Source organism: Callospermophilus lateralis, chromosome 2 (assembly GCF_048772815.1).
Source record: "Callospermophilus lateralis isolate mCalLat2 chromosome 2, mCalLat2.hap1, whole genome shotgun sequence".
Lineage (NCBI taxonomy): Eukaryota > Metazoa > Chordata > Mammalia > Rodentia > Sciuridae > Callospermophilus > Callospermophilus lateralis.
The window spans coordinates 199269859-199290592 of NC_135306.1; the positions used below are offsets into that span (position 1 = coordinate 199269859).

At 40.4% G+C, this 20734-nt stretch overlaps 1 protein-coding gene across 1 annotated transcript; it reads left to right on the forward strand.

The window, feature by feature from the left end:
* The first annotated feature begins 18167 nt into the window (after window positions 1–18167).
* On the forward strand, window positions 18168–19115 carry LOC143391871 (olfactory receptor 5A1). Its single transcript, XM_076844634.2, has one exon. It carries the CDS (start codon window positions 18168–18170, stop codon window positions 19113–19115), a length of 948 nt encoding a protein of 315 aa, XP_076700749.1.
* Window positions 19116–20734: the final 1619 nt, after the last annotated feature.

Below are 20734 nucleotides of genomic sequence, written 5' to 3' on the forward strand. Positions count from 1 at the left end.
GTGTTAGTGATATGATGGGTATCTGTGGAAATCCATCCTGGTCCACACCAGGACAGAAGCAAAATGGTAGATATTGCAATGATAGGTAATTATACAAAGGCATGCGAGAGACCCCCAATGGTTCCTAGCACTAAAAGAAACTTAGAGGAATATAAGGTAATAAAAGAAATTCAAAGGAATCTGGAATTCAAATTTAAGATCCTGGAAAATGTCTTTTGTGACTACTATTATGGTCATGTTTTAGTATTCCACTTGTTGTGGGCAAGAACATTGATTAACATTGCATTATTAACTTCAATTCTGAGCAAAGAGGATATAGTCTAGGTAAAATGTACAGAGGGTGGAAAATAGAGGACCAGAAACAAGACTTTGAGAAATACCCACTACATGTATGGGGGTGGAGGAAGGGAGAATCCTTGAAAAATACAATTAATGTATTTCATGCTCATTCTGTTTCCCTAACACACACACACACAGGAATGGGATGGAAAATGATACAACCACTCTGGAAAACCTTGCCATATGACCCAGCAATCTCATTTCTAGATATTTACCCAAGAGAAATAAAAATCTATATCTCAAGTAAACCTGTTTGAAAGTGTTTTTATGGTTATGTTCATAATGGTCCCAAACTAAAAACCATTCATGTCCCTAAACTGCAGAATGATTAAACAAATTGTGTTCTATCCATACAATAGAATTTTATAAAACAATAAAAATGAGTGGACTCATTCTTGCTAATGACACACAAGAACAGTATGAGAGAATTTCAAATGCATGCTACTAAGTGGAAAAAAAAAAAAACAGCTTTTCCTGCTTTCCAATGTTAATTTTGTCCACCCACCTCTGACACTTGTCTTCAGCAAAATCAGGGAACCTTCTAAATAACAGCATCTGTTACTGTCCTCCCACCACAGTGCTTCTCAAAAATGTGGTCTGTCAATCATGCTGAGTGAAATAAGCCAGACTCAGAAAAATCAAGGGTCCGGTGTTTTCTCTCATATGCCCAAGCTAGAGCAACACAAGGGAAAGAAAGTGGGGATGGGATTGGATATCATAGAGATACAAGGAAGATCAGTGGAGTAGAAGAAGGAGAACAAGAGTAAGAGAGGAGGAAATGGGGGACAAATTTAATAAAACCACATTACATGCATATATAAAGGTACCAAAGGGAATTTCATCTTTATGTATATGTAAAAGAAAGGAAGTTTAGTAGAGCAGAGGAGGAAGAATAGGGGGAGGAGGAAGGGGGGGAAGGGAATGGAGATTTTCTCAAAACAAACCTAGTCAGGCTTGGAGGCACATGCCTGTAATCCCAGTGGCTTGGGAGGCTGAGGCAGGAGGATCACCAGCCTCAGCAAAAGCAAGGTGCTAAGCAACTCAGGGAGACCTTGTCTCTAAATAAAATACAAAATAGGGCTGGGGATGTGATTCAGTAGCAATGTCTCCCCAAGTTCAATCCCTGGTTCCCAAATAAATAAATAAATGCAATTATAATTATAATGATCTAATTATAATGATCTAATTTTAGAAATGTTGCTTCTCCTTTCTCTCACTTTCCCCTCAATGCCCTAACTAAGGGGCTTTACTCTTAGTCCTGTAGGTAGACATGGTTTGGAGGGGAAATAGTATGGAGACTATGCATAATAAACTCAAATTAATATGCTCATTTCCCTGAAAATTTGAATTCTTTCCACTGACTTATACTAGGAAATATCAGCCATAATGATCTATTCAGCAGTGGTTACTATGTAATCCAGTAAATACCGTGCTACAGCCACTCCCAGATGATTTAAGACATTAAATACAAAATACAGAGTATATAAATAAATTGTACCCAAACTAATGTTAGAGAATGTCCTTCTTGCTAACATTTTTATAGCCTGCTGAACATGAACTCCCAAGATACTCCCCAAATAATTTTGCAATATCTTTCAAGCTTGGGAGAAATCATTTCTCTTCTCAAAGGTCATACTCTTGTCCTCCTGGAACATGCTGATATTTGAACCTGATTATGGTTCAGCGACAACCAGGGCTGGTTTAGTGGATCTTGAGATCAATAGGTACCTCTTTGTAAAGAAATTGCTTCATATGAATTTAAGAAATAATCATCAAGGAAGGAATGGTTCCTCTCCTCAGGTCAAGAGAGACTGTTTCCATGGCTAGGAAGGATCAGTCACTTGAGGGTTTAAGGTGATCAGCTTTCTTTGGGTCTACCTAAACATCCTCATTCCAAATCTCAGGATCTTAATATTTTCAAACATGTCATAAATTTAATGTCATAGGCTCTGTGACTTGCACCATAAACAATTGAGCTTGTTTTACATCTTACCAACAGTGAACCTACAAAAAATAAAATAATTCATTTTGGAGATTCAATAGAGGCTCTATCGTTGTCTAATTGGGAAGTGACTGAGTTTAAAATCCCAAATTTTTTACTTTATTTCTTTAAGTGCTCCAGTAAAGTCAGAAATATCCAGCCATCTAATAGTTATGGTATCATCATTACTACTATAATGATCAGGTGTAGCAGTTGCTTGATTTTCCAAGGATTGTCTTTAATGAGAATTTCATTTTAAGCAACTTAATTATCGTGTAAGCATCATATGAGCAAATTATTTTTTTTTTTTTTTTTTTTTTTTTTTTTTTTTTTTTTTATTTTAATTAATTTTTATTGTAGGTTGTTCAAAACATTACATAGTTTTTGATATATCATAATTCACACTTTGATTCAAGTGGGATATGAACTCCCATTTTTACCCCATATACAGATTGCAGAATCACATCAGTTGCACATTGATTTACATATTGCCATTCTGGAGTCTGTTGTATTCTGCTGCCTTTCCCATCCTCCGCTATCCCCCCTCCCCCCTCCCCTCCCCTCTTCTCTCTCTACCCCCTCTACTGTAATTCATTTCTCCCCCTTATATTTTCCCTCCTTTCCCCTCACTTCCTCTTGTATGTAATTTTGTATACCCCTGAGGGTCTCCTTCCATTTACATGCAATTTCCCTTCTCTCTCCCTTTCCCTCCCACCTCTCATCCCTGTTTAATGTTAATCTTCTTCTCATGCTCTTCTTCCCTACTCTGTTCTTAGTAACTCTCCTTATATCAAAGAAGACATTTGGCATTTGTTTTTAAGGGATTGGCTAGCTTCACTTAGCATAATCTGCTCTAATGCCATCCATTTCCCTCCAAATTCTATGATTTTGTCATTTCTTAATGCAGAGTAATACTCCATTGTGTATAAATGCCACATTTTTTTTATCCATTCGTCTATTGAAGGGCATCTAGGTTGGTTCCACAGTCTTGCTATTGTGAATTGTGCTGCTATGAACATGGATGTAGCAGTGTCCCTATAGTGTACTCTTTTTAGGTCTTTAGGGAATAGACCGAGTAGTGGAATAGCTGGATCAAATGGTGGTTCCATTCCGAGCTTTCCAAGAAATCTCCATACTGCTTTCCAAATTGGCCGCACCAATTTGCAGTCCCACCAGCAATGTACAAGAGTACCCTTTTCTCCACATCCTCGCCAGCACTTGTTGCTGTTTGACTTCCTAATGGCTGCCAATCTTACTGGAGTGAGATGGTATCTTAGGGTGGTTTTGATTTGCATTTCTCTGACTGCTAGAGATGGTGAGCATTTTTTCATATACTTGTTGATTGATTGTATGTCCTCCTCTGAGAAATTTCTGTTCAGGTCCTTGGCCCATTTGTTGATTGGGTTATTCGTTATCTCATTGTCTAATTTTTTTAGTTCTTTGTATATTCTGGATATTAGGGCTCTGTCTGAAGTGTGAGGAGTAAAGATTTGTTCCCAGGACGTAGGCTCCCTATTCACCTCTCTTATTGTTTCTTTTGCTGAGAAAAAACTTTTTAGTTTTAGTAAGTCCCATTTGTTGATTCTAGTTATTAACTGTTGTGCTATGGGTGTCCTATTGAGGAATTTGGAGCCCGACCCCACAGTATGTAGATCATAGCCAACTTTTTCTTCTATCAGACGCCATGTCTCTGATTTGATATCAAGTTCCTTGATCCACTTTGAGTTAACTTTTGTGCATGGCGAGAGAAAGGGATTCAGTTTCATTTTGTTGCATATGGATTTCCAGTTTTCCCAACACCATTTGTTGAAGATGCTATCCTTCTTCCATTTCATGCTTTTAGCCCCTTTATCAAATATAAGATAGTTGTAGTTTTGTGGATTGGTTTCTGTGTCCTCTATTCTGTACCATTGGTCCACCTGCCTGTTTTGGTACCAGTACCATGCTGTTTTTGTTACTATTGCTCTGTAGTATAGTTTGAAGTCTGGTATAGCTATGCCGCCTGATTCACATTTCCTGCTTAGAATTGTTTTTGCTATTCTGGGTCTTTTATTTTTCCATATGAATTTCATGATTGCTTTCTCTATTTCTACAAGAAATGCCGTTGGGATTTTGATTGGCATTGCATTAAACCTATAGAGAACTTTTGGTAATATCGCCATTTTGATGATGTTACTTCTACCTATCCATGAACAGGGTATATTTTTCCATCTTCTAAGATCTTCTTCTATTTCTCTCTTTAGGGTTCTGTAGTTTTCATTGTATAAGTCTTTCACCTCTTTTGTTAGGTTGATTCCCAAGTATTTTATTTTCTTTGAGGATATTGTGAATGGGGTGGTTGTCCTCATTTCCATTTCAGAGGATTTGTTGCTGATATACAGGAATGCCTTTGATTTATGCGTGTTGATCTTATAGCCTGCCACTTTGCTGAATTCATTTATTAGCTCTAATAGTTTCTTTGTAGACCCTTTTGGGTCTGCTAGGTATAGAATCATGTCATCTGCAAATAGTGATAATTTGAGTTCTTCTTTTCCTATTTTTATGCCTTTAATTTCTTTCGTCTGTCTAATTGCTCTGGCCAGTGATTCGAGAACTATGTTGAACAGAAGTGGTGAGAGAGGGCATCCCTGTCTTGTTCCAGATTTTAGAGGGAACGCCTTCAGTTTTTCTCCATTCAGAATGATGCTAGCCTGAGGCTTAGCATAGATTGCTTTTACAATGTTGAGGTATGTTCCTGTTATCCCTAGTTTTTCTAGAGTTTTGAACATAAAGGGATGCTGTACTTTGTCGAATGCTTTTTCCGCATCTATCGAGATGACCATATGGTTCTTATTTTTAAGCCTGTTGATGTGGTGAATAACATTTATTGATTTCCGTATATTGAACCAAACTTGCATCCCAGGGATAAATCCTACCTGATCATGGTGCACAATTTTTTTGATATGTTTTTGTATCCGGTTCGCAAGAAGTTTATTGAGGATTTTTGCATCTAGGTTCATTAGAGATATTGGTCTGTAGTTTTCTTTCTTTGAAGTGTCTTTGTCTGGTTTAGGAATCAGGGTGATGTTGGCCTCATAGAATGAATTTGGAAGTTCTCCCTCTTTTTCTATTTCCTTAAATAGCTTGAAAAGTATTGGTGTTAATTCCTCTTTAAAGGTTTTGAAAAACTCTGCTGTATACCCATCCGGTCCTGGGCTTTTCTTAGTTGGTAGTCTTTTGATGGTATCTTCTATTTCCTCAATTGATATTGGTCTGTTTAGGTTGTCAATATCCTCTTGGCTCAATCTGGGCAAATCATATGACTTAAGAAATTTATCGATGCCTTCACTATCTTCTATTTTATTGGAGTATAAGGATTCAAAATAATTTCTGATAATCTTCTGTATTTCTGAAGTGTCTGTTGTGATATTGCCTTTTTCATCCCGTATGCTGGTAATTTGAGTTCTCTCTCTTCTTCTCTTTGTTAGCGTGGCTAAGGGTCTGTCGATTTTATTTATTTTTTCAAAGAACCAACTTTTAGTTTTGTCAATTTTTTCAATTGTTTCTTTCGTTTCGATTTCATTAATTTCAGCTCTGATTTTAATTATTTCTTGTCTTCTACTTCTTTTGCTGTTTTTTTGCTCTTCTTTTTCTAGGATTTTGAGTTGAAGTATTAGATCATTTATTTGTTGGTTTTTTCTTTTTTTAAGGAATGAACTCCAAGCAATAAATTTTCCTCTTAGAACTGCTTTCAATGTGTCCCATAGATTCCGATATGTTGTGTCTGTGTTTTCATTTATCTCTAAGAATTTTTTAATTTCCTCCTTGATGTCTTCTATAACCCATTGATCATTCAGTAACCTATTGTTCATTCTCCAAGTGATGCATGATTTTTCCTTACTTCTTTTATTGTTGATTTTCAATTTCATTCCATTATGATCAGATAATATGCATGGTATTATCTCTACTCCTTTATATTGTCTAATAGTTGCCCTGTGACATAATATATGATCTATTTTTGAGAAGGATCCATGTGCTGCTGAGAAAAAAGTGTAACTGCTTGATGTTGGGTGGTATATTCTATATATGTCAATTAAGTCTAGGTTATTAATTGTGTTATTGAGCTCTATAGTTTCCTTATTCAACTTTTGTTTGGAAGATCTGTCCAGTGGTGAGAGAGGTGTGTTGAAGTCTCCCATGATTATTGTATGGTGGTCTATTAGACTCTTGAACTTGAGAAGAGTTTGTTTGATGAACATAGCTGCACCATTGTTTGGGGCATATATATTTATAATTGTTATGTCTTGTTGGTGTATGGTTCCCTTGAGAAGTATGTAGTGTCCCTCTTCATCCCTTTTGATTAACTTTGGCTTGAAATCTATTTTATTTGAAATGAGTATGGACACTCCTGCTTGTTTGCGAAGTCCATATGAGTGATATGATTTTTCCCAACCTTTCACCTTCAGTCTATGTATGTCTTTTCCTATCAGATGTGTCTCCTGAAGGCAGCATATTGTTGGGTCTTGTTTAGTGATCCATTCTGCTAGCCTGTGTCTCTTAATTGGTGAGTTTAAGCCATTAACATTTAGAGTTATTATTGAGATATGGTTTGTTCTTCCAGCCATATTTGTTTATTTATGTTACTAAACATGGTTTGTTTTCCTCTTTGATTATTCCCCCCCACATTTACTGTACTACCTCCCGCTGTTGGTTTTCATTGATATTTTCCATTTCCTCTTCCTGTAATATTTTGCCGAGGATGTTTTGAAGAGCTGGTTTTCTAGCTGCAAATTCTTTTAACTTTTGTTTATCATGGAAGGTTTTAATTTCATCTTCCATCCTGAAGCTTAATTTCGCGGGATACACAATTCTTGGTTGGAACCCCTTTTCTTTCAACGTTTGAAATATGTTATTCCAGGATCTTCTAGCTTTCAGAGTCTGTGTTGAAAGATCAGCTGTTATCCTGATTGGTTTACCCCTAAATGTAATCTGCTTCCTTTCTCTTGTAGCTTTTAAAATTCTCTCCTTATTCTGTATGTTGGGCATCTTCATTATAATGTGTCTAGGTGTGGCTCTCTTATGATTTTGCACATTCGGCGTCCTGTAGGCTTCTAGGATTTGGGATTCTGTCTCATTCTTCAAGTCTGGGAAGTTTTCTCGTATTATTTCGTTGAATAGATTGGTCATTCCTTTGGTTTGGACCTCAATACCTTCCTGTATCCCCATGACCCTTAAGTTGGGTCTCTTTATGTTATCCCATATTTCTTGAATGTTCTGCTCATGGTTTCTTAACAGCTTTGCTGAGCTGTCTATGTTCTTCTCCAGTTGAAATACTTTGTCTTCATTGTCTGATGTTCTATCTTCTAAGTGTTCTACTCTGCTGGTAGTATTCTCAATTGAGTTTTTAAGTTGGTTTATTGTTTCCTGCATTTCCAGGATTTCTGTTTGTTTGTTTTTTATAACCTCTATCTCCCTGTATAATTGATCTTTTGCTTCTTGGATTTGTTTGTGTAATTTATTGTCGAAGTGGTCGAAGTGGTCTTTCATTGTCTGATTTTGCTGTCTAATGTCTTCCTTGAGACTCCAGATCATCTGAAGCATGTATATCCTGAATTCTTTATCTGACATTCCATCTGCTGCAGATATTACCTCTTCTAAAGTTGAGTTGACCTGCATTGCTTGTGGTCCTTTCTTTCCTTGTCTTTTCATACTGATCGCGTTTCGTTCTTCTGGTAGCCACGCCCCCGTATCTGGTGCAAGAGACCTCAGTTGTCAGCACTGGTGGGGGCTGTAGCTGGGAGACCCGCGCCGCGCGGCTCCCGCCGGCTCCTGCGTCAGCGCCGCCTCAGCTCCCGCCGGTTCCCGTGCCGCTGCCGCGGTTCCCGCCAGCTCCGTCCGGCTCCCTCGCTGCTCCTGCTAATTTAGAGTCCGCTGGGAAGGAATCTCTTTGGCCGATCTTTGGTGACTTCCCCTCTCTGCTATGGCGGGCCCCTGGCTCCTTGCAGGAGTGACCGAAGGGGGAGGTGGAACTGGCTTGTCTCTGGTCTGATATAATCTCTGGTTTTAGATCCCAGTTCGCTAATTCATAGAGGCTTGGTTAGATTTCCTTCCCATCCTCTCAAGGTGGGGAGCCCTTTCCTGGGTGGGCAGGGCCGTTAGCAGAGCCGGAAGGGCACGTGCCTTCTGTCGGGCCAGGCGGGGACCCTTCTGGCTGCGCTGGGCCGCCGGGGGCTCCCTCAGCGCCAGGCAGATGGCGCCCGCGTGGCTAAGAGCCGGGTGGGGTAACCCTTCGCAGAGCGGGCGGGCTGCCAGGAGTGCCGGGATAGTGGGAGCTGTCTGCCGGCCGGGCAGGGACCCTTCTCGACGAGCAGGGCCGCTGGGGGCGCTTGTAAAGCCGGGCGGCTGCCGCCGCGTGTCTAAGACCCAGGCGGGCGGGGTGGCTGTTTGCAGGGCAAGAGCGGGACCGGCAGGGTAGCCGGGATGGCGGAAACTGTCTGTTGGCCGGGCAGGGACCCTTCTCGCCAAGCAGGGTTGCCGGGGGCGCTTGTAAAGCCGGGCGGCTGCAGCCTCGTGGCTAAGAACCAAGCGGGCGGGGTGGCTGTTTGCAGAACGAGAGCGGAATGGCGGGAGCTGTCTGCCTGCAGGGCGGGGACCCTTCTCGCCGAGCAGGGTCGCCGGGGGCGCTTGTAAAGCCGGGCGGCTGCAGCCTCGTGGCTAAGAACCAAGCGGGCGGGGTGGCTGCTTGCAGAACAAGAGCGGAATGGCGGGAGCTGTCTGCCGGCAGGGCGGGGACCCTTCTCGCCGAGCAGGGTCGCCGGGGGCGCTTGTAAAGCCGGGCGGCTGCAGCCTCGTGGCTAAGAACCAAGCGGGCGGGGTGGCTGCTTGCAGAACAAGAGCGGAATGGCGGGAGCTGTCTGCCGGCAGGGCGGGGACCCTTCTCGCCGAGCAGGGTCGCCGGGGGCGCTTGTAAAGCCGGGCGGCTGCAGCCTCGTGGCTAAGAACCAAGCGGGCGGGCTAGCTGTTTGCAGAACAAGAGCGGAATGGCGGGAGCTGTCTGCCGGCAGGGCGGGGACCCTTCTCGCAGAGCAGGGTCGCCGGGGGCGCTTGTAAAGCCGGGCGGCTGCAGCCTCGTGGCTAAGAACCAAGCGGGCGGGGTAGCTGCTTGCAGAACAAGAGCGGACTGGCGGGAGCTGTCTGCCGGCAGGGCGGGGACCCTTCTCGCCGAGCAGGGCCGCCGGGGGTGCTTGTAAAGCCGGGTGTCTGCAGCGGCGTGGCTAAGAACCAGCCGGGTGGGGTGGCTGTTCGCCGGGCGAAAGCAGGGCCGCCAGGGTAGCCGGGATGGCGGGCGCTGTCTGCTGGCTGGGCGGGGACCCTTCTGCCGCGCTGCTCTGGGCCGCCTGCCGCTTGCAGAAGCGGCGGGTGGCCGCGGGATTGGACTCTGAGCCCGCGCTGCCAGTCAAGTTTCACTTGTTTGGGGCAAACTGTCACGTCTAATAAACTTACTAATTCTCGGCAGGTCTCCTTTCAACGGAATTTTGCTAGAAGATCCTCAGTAGGTAGAATGTAGCTGTTTTAATTGGTGTTTCTGATCCCGTTAATGTGGAGATATTGAAAGTGCAGCTTCCTCGCCGGCCGCCATGTTGGATCCTCCACAGTGCTTTTTCTATGACCAGGTCCGAGACGGCTCCCCTCTCTGGTTCCCTCCACTAACCGCCCGGCAGGGCAGCAAGGATTACTCAGGGCTAGCAGGAGAGAGAGAGCGCAAATTATTTTTTATTGGTTCTTTTTAGTTATACGTGGCAATAGGATTCATTTTGACATAATTACAAAAGCATGGAATATAATTTATTCTAATTCAGTCCTCAGCACTTTCCCTTCTCCTCCCCTCCACCCACCTCTTTTTCCCCTTCTACTCTACTGATATTTCTGCTATTTGCTATAGTTCTTTTTTTTTTTTTTAATTTGTGTCTTGTGGATGTACATGATGGTGAGAGTCACTGTGGTATATTCACATATGTACATAGGAAAGTTAGGTCAGATTCTTTTCAGTGTCTTTCTCTATCCAATCCCTCTTCCTTTCCCTTCATTCCCACATGCAAAGTTCTTACATGTCTCTGGTGAATTACACAATACCTAGCCAAGAATAGTCATAAATAAATAATTATAGAACCCTCAATGAAATAGTAGCAAAGTGAATTCAATAGTATTTTGGAAGAATCCCTCACCACAGTCAAGTGGAATTATCCCTGGAATGTAAGGATGGTTCAACATAAACAAATCCATAAATGTGATACACCCACAATAATGGGATGAAGGTCAAAAACTATATGATCATTTTAATAAATGTAGAAAAACATTTGACAAAATTTAATGTTCTTTCATAATAAAACTCTCATGCAGTTACATATAGAAGGAATGTAACGAAACACAATAAAGTGCACGTAACGCAAGCCCACAGCCATACTCAATGGTGAAAAGAAGAAAACATTCCTGCTAAAATTAAGAATGAAACAAAGATGTCCGCTCCTACTTCTAGTCAACATAGTACTTTAAATCCCAGTCACAGCAATTAAGCAAGAAAAAGAAATAAGACATTCAAGGCAGAAAGCAAGAAGTTACACTGTCCCTGTTTGCAGATGATATGATCTTATATTTAGAAAATTATAATGACTCCACCAAAAAAAAGCCAATAGAAGTAACAAATTCAGGATTTTTTAGAATACAAAATCAACACCCACAAAAAAGTACTATTTCTATACACTAAAATTGAACTATCCAAACATGAAACTAGGAAAACAATCCCATTTATAGTTGCATACCAAAAAAAAAAAAAACTTAACAGTAAATTTAACAAAGTGAAAATCTGTATACTGAAAACTATACAATGTTGATAAAATAAATTGAAGAAGATACAAATAAATGGAAATATGGATTAGAAGAATTAACATTGTAAAAATATCCATATTCCCCAAAGTTATAACCAGACTCAATACAATTCTTATAAAAATTCCAAAGGTACTTTTAACAGAAATAGAAAGAAAGCATTCTAAAAAACCACAAAATACCATAGATAGTCAATGCAATCTTGAATAAGAAGAAAGTTGGAGGCATAATACAACCTGCTATAATTTGAATGAAGTTACCCCAAAGATTATATGTTAAAAGGCCAGGCCCCACTATTGGAAAGGAAAATGTGTGTAATAGAACCTTCAGGAGGTGGACCTAAAGAGAGGTCCTCAGGTTATTAGGAGATGATAAGTAGGGGAGATGAAGGATATGTTAACAGGCCTAATTTAATTATTTTACTATGTGTATATGCATCAGAACATCACATTGTGTCCATAAATATACATATTGCCATTTGTCAATTAAAGTAAATAAATGAATGTGTTAATGAAAAAAACCGAACTCCAATAAATAAATATATATGTACAGAGAGAAAGGATGAATGATTTCTCCTTTCCTATATTTTTATCTTTAATCCTATTCCTTCACTACCCTGATTGTCTCTTTCTCCAGTTTTCTGTCTGGTTAAATAACTTCTTTCCCTTAACTGGTCATGGTATTAAGATTAATCAGCCACTATTTGTTGTGGCTGTTTTTAAAAGACCTAAGTTCGGTATTCTCAGTTTAATAAATGAGTGAACCAAATCATTTTCTTCTTCCTTTTCATCCCCAAGCATGTGCATTAATGACTTGCCTTCTGTTGAATTATGAATTGACATTATTTTTTATTTGTATGTGGCCCTCTGTAGAAAAAAATCTTACATCTTTACATTTCATCATGCCATATCAGAATAAGTTTTTTAAAACTTTTTTTAAGAAGAAAAGGCCCCATGCCTAATATCTTTCTCCTGGAGGAAGATGGTAGGTTTCTTTTCTTGTCTTTTTTTTAAATTGCACATTAACTACACAAAATAATGGGCTTCATAATGGGATATTTGTACATGAATGTCACATACTTGGATCATATCTACCCTCAAATGTCCTCCCTTACCCTACTCTCTCCCTCTCCCTCTCCCTCTCCCTGAATCCCTTCCGCTTATGGAATCATCTCCCTTCAAGATAGTAGGTTTCTGAAAAAAGAAATTAGATTTATAAATTGAGAGATATGATTGACCATATCAACACAATTATGTGCAATTGAGTTCCAAAATAAATATCAATGCTATATATTCATATGCAGATTTTGGCGTCAAACTGTGATTAACTAACATATCTGACAAAGGAAATGTCTAAGCAAAATATAGAGAGACTGCAGAGTTATTTATTTTTTTTAGATGGACACAATACTTTTATTTTATTTATTTATATGTGGAGCTGAACCCAGTGCCTCATGCATGCTAGGCACTCGCTCTACCACTGAGTGACAACCCCAGCTCTGCAGGGTTATTTTTAACCATGCTGAGATAATGGAACCAAGAAATGGACTCAATGTCTTATTAGTTGTAAAAGTTTGAGTAACTTATTTAGTTTCTCTGAATTTCTGTTTTCTTCTCTGCAAGGGGGGATTTTGGAGAATTCATGAGTTAACACAAAAAAAGCATGAAGTACAGTGCTTAGCACACAGTAGGAGCTCAGTAAACTTCCATCAACTAAGCATGTTTCAGGTTAAGCAGGTTCTAGGCAAAACAGAAGAGGATTAGTAAATAGATAATTATGTATGGGCAATCTTGCTTCTTCAGTGGAGTAAGTGTTCATCCTGTTTTTACATTCCACTGTGCTCCTGGGCTTGGTGATGTACTACCAGAAGATATCTTGATTAGCCTTAGGGGATTGGAGGACCTGGCCAAAGAGACCAAGTTTAATAAGCATTGTCGTTGGAGCATTTTATGAGTTTATGTTATAGACAGCCCCAGAGAGCAATTAACCACAAAGCTGTGAAGTTTGGGAAATGCATTTCTTCCTCTTTTGTAAAGATCCTCCAGGGCAAATGCAATAAAATATCTCCAAGGAGAGAGGGGGGAAATTCCTCTTCGACATGACATTCACCCGCTACCCCAGTTTTGAAACAACTTTTCCAAAACGAACCCCAAACAGAAGTATTACTGGATACCAAAGATGACAGCCCCCTCCTTTCTCTGCATATCTTTGCCCTCTGTTACTCTATCCACAAACATGCTTTCTATGCATCACGAAGATGTTTTGATTCTTGACAAACCATCCCCAAGTTCCCTCTTCAAACTTACTCTACCTTAGGATCTGGAAGCAGCAGCTGAAGTCTGATTACACTCTCCAAAGCAGGACAACTCGAGACAGGTGTCAGCTAAAAGCAAGCAGAACAGGAGAAAAAAGGTAAGTGTAGTCTTTCATCTTCTATTTTTATTCTTTATGCCTAGATTAATGTCACTTATAGAGCACCCCAGATCTACAAATCCAAGCAGTACTTTGGATTATAATTTTTCTCCTGGTACTTCTCAATTCTCTCTGCTTTTCCTCACATTTAAACTAATCTGTTTGAGGGAGGTACTACTATTTTAGGAATAAACTTTATTTTTTAGAGCAGTTTTAGGTTCCCAGAAAAGCTGAGTAGAAGGTAGAGATTTCCCATATACCTCATTCATTTCCTCCCTATTATTATCCCTTCCTCTAAGCTTTGCAATCACTGATATTTTTAATGTTTCCATAGTTTTGCATTTCAGAATGGCATAAATTTGAAATTACATATCACGTCATATTTTCATATAGGTTTCTTTCAGCAATGCACATCAAGGTCCCTTCATATTTTTTCATAGCTAGATAATTATTTTCTTTTTAAGTGTCACTTTTCAAAATGTCTAATCTATATGTTTTTGTTTTCAAGGGTTCCCAAACATCATTTGTGTTCTTAAGGACAATATGAAAAAATTGAATTTATGGACTATTCTTGCAAAGCCTTAAAAAACTCATGCTATTTTTATTTTTATTTTTCTCACATTTGAGCATTCTTTGATTCAATGCAATATTGAAATTCAGAATAAGATAAAGAAATTCATTGTGTAATTAAATTCTCTTCTCTGTCTCAGGTAATTCTGAGATAATTCTCAAATAATTCAGTTAATAGTGGAATAATTTTCCTATTAATTAATATGTGCATATAAGCTGAACACTATTCTACATCATGTCTTTACAGACAAGGTGACCAAGAGAGCAAAAAGAAACACATTTTCTTCAAATGGCAATTAGTTGATTAATCAATATTCAGTAGCATTTTTAAAAGTTCAGAAAATCATGAGTTGAATCACTAATTTTATTAATGCACAAGTTGTTCATTAGAAATTCTATGAAAAACAGAGCTGGTTTTGTAGCTCAGGCAGAGCGCTTGCCTCACATATGTGAGGCACTGGGTTCGAGAATCAATCCTCAGCACCACATAAAAACAAACAAAATAAAGGTATTGAAAAAAAGAAATTTTGTGATAAACAAATCGACATGCTAACATGAAACAAATTATGAAAACAATCTTTCCAAAACCAAGTTTACTCCAAACAGAAAAATGTTCTCATCACAATAATCTGAGAAAGATTGCAGAGTTGACATTTAAGAGTCTGATTCTACAATCACAGCTCAATTTTGATTCTGCTATACTGCTTCTTTGATGGGCTTCTGAAATCTATTTGAGCTCTTGCCATTAGAAAGAGGATTAAGAGGCAGTGAAATTTCAGAAGGAACTTCTATGCCCTTGAACACAGCCTTGATTATTAAGAAGTGGTCTGAAAATTGATTTGGAAGGGCTGCAATCCAGACTGAGGTCATACAGGAGATTTTCTAAACACTGCAGAAATCCCTGATCTCTCAAATCCTCCTTCTCTTTTCTGATGGATGCTTTGAATTTGACCATCTGAGTCTTAATTCCTGGATTAAAGCCTTGGCCCCTTTTGAACTGTCTCCCCACATTGAGAGACTCCTTCTGATTCATCAGTCATGTGTGCATTTAGATGAAAGAAAGCCCTGCAAGAGCAAGCCCTTGAGGGACCCAGGAACCTGCAGGGTAGAGAAGGATGCATGATGAGAGAAGGGTGGAGCCCAGATCAGGACAGACAGGGAAATCACAGAACACTGCCAACTTCACAATTTGACTGAGGTTGACCTTGTCATTAATCCATGTCGTCCTCCGTTGCCCGCTGGATCTAAGTTTAAACCAGGCAAATTTGATTATAAAGCTTAATGCCTTGTTGCAGATATTGATGGAACTGACTCTAAATAGACTCTATCAGTCTCCATCAATTACTGAGTATCTTCTATGGGCAAGATGCTGTTCTAGAGGCTTAATTTCACTGTATTCTTAAATTTTCACATTATTTGCAAAAGATGCAGTTCCGGCATCTGGGAATCCAGTGAGGTCACTGTGTCTCTCGGACTCTGCCTCTTCAATTGTGTAAAATTGGTTGATTTGCCTAAATCATGGGATTTGTCTTAGTTCGTTTAATGTTGCTATAACAGAATACCTGAGATACAAATAATGTGTAACAAAAATAGGTTTACAAAATTCAGTTCACAGTTCCAGAGGCTTTAAATCCAAGATTGAGCACCTACATCTGGCAAGGGCCTCATGCTACTTCATAATGTGGAGGGGAAAGTAAAATGTGCCAGCCTGCATGGAATGGAAGGGACAAAGGAGAGAGGTACTTTATAACAACCCACTTTTGCCGGAAGCAATCCAGTCCTGTGAGAACTAATTCAGTCTCCCAAGAAAGATATGAGTCCTCTTAAAAGTCCCACCTACCAGTTTAGCTATTGTGAATTGTACTGCTTAAACATTGATGTGGCTGTGTCTCTATAGTATGCTGTTTTTAAGTTCTTTGGGTATAGTTACATTATAAGCAGCACAATTCACAATAGCTAAACTGTGGAACCAACCTAGATGCCCTTCAATAGATGAATGGATAAAAAAAATGTGGTTTATATACATAATGGAATATTACTCAGCAATAAAAGAGAATAAAATCATAGCATTGGCAGATAAATGGATGGATTTAGAGAAGATAATGCTAAGTGAAGTTAGCCAATCCCAAAAAAACAAATGCTGAATGTTTTCTTTGATATAAGGAGGCCGATTCATAGTGGGGTAGGGAGCAGAAGCATGGGAGGAATAGATGAATTCTAGATAGGGCAGAAGGGTTTGAGGGGAAGGGAGGGGGCATGGGGTTATTAATGATGGTGGAATATGATGATCATTATTATCCAAAGTACATGTATAAAGACACGAATTGGTGTGAATATACTGTGTATACAACCAGAGATGTGAAAAATTGTGCTCTCTATGTGTAATAAGAATTGTAATGCATTCCACTGTCATATATAAATTAAAAATTTTTTTTAAAAAGTCCCACCTACCAACAGTGCTGCATTGGCCACCAAATTGTAGCAAATTTTGGTGAGGGAATAAACACATTCAAACCATGACAAAACTTTAGGGAGTTCAGACTCAAACCAAACTGAGCCTCCCTGGGGTTACTTGCAAGAGTGAAGGGAATTTCCTTTCTCTCTTAAGGCAAGTAATGCCTCCACATGAGCAGGATTCAGCAACATGAAGTTTTCCATTCCCTTCCATTCCCTTAAGCTAACTCTCTTCACGTGCCTGTAATCTAATCCCACTGACTTGAAAGCTGATGAGGCAGGAGGATTACCAGTTCAAGGCCAGCCAGAGCAACATGCTGAGGCTTTCAGAAACTTAGTGAGACCCTGACTCAAAAAAAAAAAAAAAAAGTACTGGGAATGTAGCCCAATAGCCAATTACCCCTGGATTTAATTCCCAATACCAAAAAAAAAAAAAATTCCTGGCACCCTTTAAAACAGATTCAATTGATCCACTAATTCCCTAAATCATTAAATTCCTCAAGCATACTCCAAACGCTCCTAGTGGAGTGCATCAGTGAATTCTCATTTTCATAAGATAAGCACACTTCCACCTCCAACATCTGGAGGAAGTATTTCCAAAATAAGGGTCAGTTCTCTAAATAATTCTTTAAGGAGTAATTACTGCCAAAACAAATAATCACAGTCCCAATTTTATTAAACCAACATTTTATCTCAACACCCAAGAGCATTTTACACACTGTCCTAAATAATCTCACACTCTGTTTAGTAGACACTGTTACTGCTCTTTTACGAGTTGAGAAATGGAAGCTCAGTAAAGCTGAATGAGCTGCTAACATCCCTGTGTTGACAGGTGGTAGACAGCTCCAGGTGTTCGGGGTGAGCTACTATGTGCCAGGCATTCTACATATGTCGCCTTATTCAGTTCTGAAAACAAATCTGTGAAGCAATTACTAACATCCAGTTTAAAGGGGAAAAAAATGAAGCAAGAGATGTTAGGTGTTGATCAGGGACTGTAGCTCAGTGGTAGAGCACTTGCCTAACATGCATGAGGCCCTGGGTTCAATCCTCAGTACTGCAAATAAATAAGTGAACTTTTAAATAAATGGATGCAGGTATCTCATTCAAAGGGACACAAATAGTGAATGTCAAAGGAAGGAGTTGATTCTAGAGAGTCTGAACTCAAAGTCTAAAATCACATGGGCTAACCATAGTTATTGCCCAAATATTTAAATGACTGCAATTGCCTTCAGAGAAAGAGAATCTTTGTTTAAGTCCTGTGTAAGTCTGCAGTTCTCTGCCCTCTCTCTCACATATTTGTGCTTGTTTTTTTGTTTGTATGTCTGTTTGTTTTGTTGTATATTAATTTTTAGTTGTAAGTGGTGGACACAATATCTTTATTTCATTTTTATGTGGTGCTGAGGATCGAACCCAGTGCCTCACGCATGCCAGGTGAGCACTCCATCACTGAGCCTCAAGCCCAGCCCCTGTGCTTGTTTTTTGACACCACTTGTGATATGGATTATCCCCAGCCCAGGTCCGCATCTGGCCCTTCTGGTCCATGGGAAGCATGTTGGTGACCCAGGCCTGGAACAGCTCATCTGTGACCATGTTCATTCTTCTGGGATTCACAGACCATCCAGAGCTCCAAGGCTTCCTCTACGTGACTTTCCTGAGCATCTATCTCGTGACCCTGGCCTGGAACCTGGCCCTCATCTTTCTGATCAGAGGCGACAATCATCTGCACACACCCATGTACTTCTTCCTCAACAATTTGTCCTTCATTGACATCTGCTACTCTTCCACTGTGGCTCCCAAGATGCTCACTGACTTCTTCCAGGAGCAAAAGACCATATCGTTCCTGGGTTGTGCCGCTCAGTTTTTCTTCTTTGTTGGCATGGGTCTAACCGAGTGCTTCCTTCTGACAGCTATGGCATATGACCGGTATGCAGCCATCTCCAGCCCCCTTCTCTACACCACCATCATGTCCCAGGGCCTCTGTGTACGCATGGTGGTTGGGGCATATATCGGCGGCTTCCTGAGCTCCCTGATCCAGGCCTGCTCCATATTTCGGCTCCACTTCTGTGGACCAAATGTCATCAACCACTTCTTCTGTGACCTCCCACCAATCCTGGCACTCTCTTGCTCCAACACCTTCCTCACTCAGGTGGTGAATTTCCTCGTGGTGGTTGCAGTGGGAGGAACATCGTTTCTCATCCTCTTGGTCTCCTACAGCTATATAGTAGCTGCTGTCTTGAAGATCCGCTCGGTGGAAGGCCGGTGGAAAGCCTTCAACACGTGTGCCTCGCACCTGATAGTGGTCACGCTGTTGTTCGGGACGGCCCTGTTCATGTACCTGCGACCCAGTTCCAGCTACTCCCTTGGCAGGGACAAGGTGGTGTCTGTGTTTTACTCCCTGGTGATCCCCATGCTGAACCCCCTCATTTACAGTCTGAGGAACAGAGAGATCAAGGACGCCCTGTGGAAGGTGATGGGGAGGAAGAAAGTATTCTCTTAGGTCCTGAATGGAAACGTATTTCCCCATACACTGGAGACTTTCAGTATCCATGGTATCACCTCCACCTGGGCCTTAGGCAAGGGAGACATTCCTGTGTTCTTATTTGACAACGGAGGCTCCCCCCACCAGATACCTCTCATTGTTCTTTCTGGTCAGTTGCCTATAGATGCCACTATTTGTGGCCAAAGATAAAAGTGAATTTCTTCAGGAAAAAAAAATAATAATAACAGAATAGACTAATGTTATAATAATCACAACTAGGCTTTATCAGACACTTGATATATACCAAGCAGAAAAACCATTAATCAAATATCCATTGCAATGCTACAATACCCATTGCACTATTTTATGTCACAAAATGAGGAAACAAGGTGTCAACAGGAAAACTCACTTGCTCAACATCATACAGGGGACACAACTCTGATCCAGTCCAGGTCTTTCTGACTCCAGAGACCACGCTCTGCCCAAATGCTGCAGCGCTCCACATTCAACAGATAACAGCCCTAAATGTGTACTAGGGTAAAATTCTTGTTTCTAGCATTTGGTAAAACTTGAAAAGATCCACTGTGTCTAGCTGAGGCAAAACTCAATGTCTGTTCCATTAAACAGAATCTCCCTGCTGGATTCCCTTAATGGCAACTGAATAGTCTGCGAAGCAGAGGCTGAAGGACAGTACCCTTTGCTGTGATTTCTCTTTATCTCAGCGCTGCAAGGGCCTGGCAAATTTGAGTCTGGTGATATCACACCAGTATTTGTCTCTTTTCAGTCTTGGTCACCTAATTAACAGGTATCTCCTTGATTTTAACCCTACTGTTCCTTCAGCGGTTTGGCACTGAGAAAAGGCTCCATTTCCCAGCCAGTGTCTGTTTTGATGACCACACCCTCAACTCCCTCTTACTCTCTTCTGTCTGAACCCATGGCTCCAATATAATCCCTGTTTCTTCACCTGAGTGGATTAACACTTGAAGCCCCACATTGGACAGTACTTATTCACCATCATCTCAGGAAGGCCTATCTCCGCCCTCACCTCCAGATGGTTACTCCTTCAAGGTGGATTTGTCCAACACAGCTCTCTCTCCTGGTAAATCCTCCTGTCGATCCTTTGTAGCTCTACTGCTCCCAACACACTTTTCCATGAGAGTACATCTAGTGGATATGCAGAGATGTTATTTGATTTTATTGTTCATATAAAAAAATCAATTCTTTCTGGAAGAGCATAAACTATGCATGAAGAGAGAGACCTCTGTCTCAGGTGTTCCAAATTCTTCAGTATCCTAAATTCATTCCCATCCAAGACCAAGAAAACTTAGAATGAGATCTAGAGATCATATAGTCATCCTGTTGTATCCATGAGGAATTGTTCCAGGACCAAAAACACCCCAATACAGATGTTTAAGTCCATTACATAAAATGGCATAGTATATGACTATAACTTATACTCACCTCTCATATACTTTAAATGACTCCTAGACTACTTATAATACCTAATATAATGTAAGTGCCTTGTAAATAATTGTTATACTGTATTGTCTAGGGAATAATGACAAGAAAAAAGCCTGAACATGTTCAGTAAAGAGGCAATTCTTTCTGAATATTTCAATTCCATGATTGGTTAAGTG

Coding starts and splice junctions, on each gene's coding strand:
- LOC143391871 (XM_076844634.2), top strand. CDS start 18,168: ATGTTGGTGACCCAGGCCTGGAACAGCTCATCTGTGACCATGTTCATT.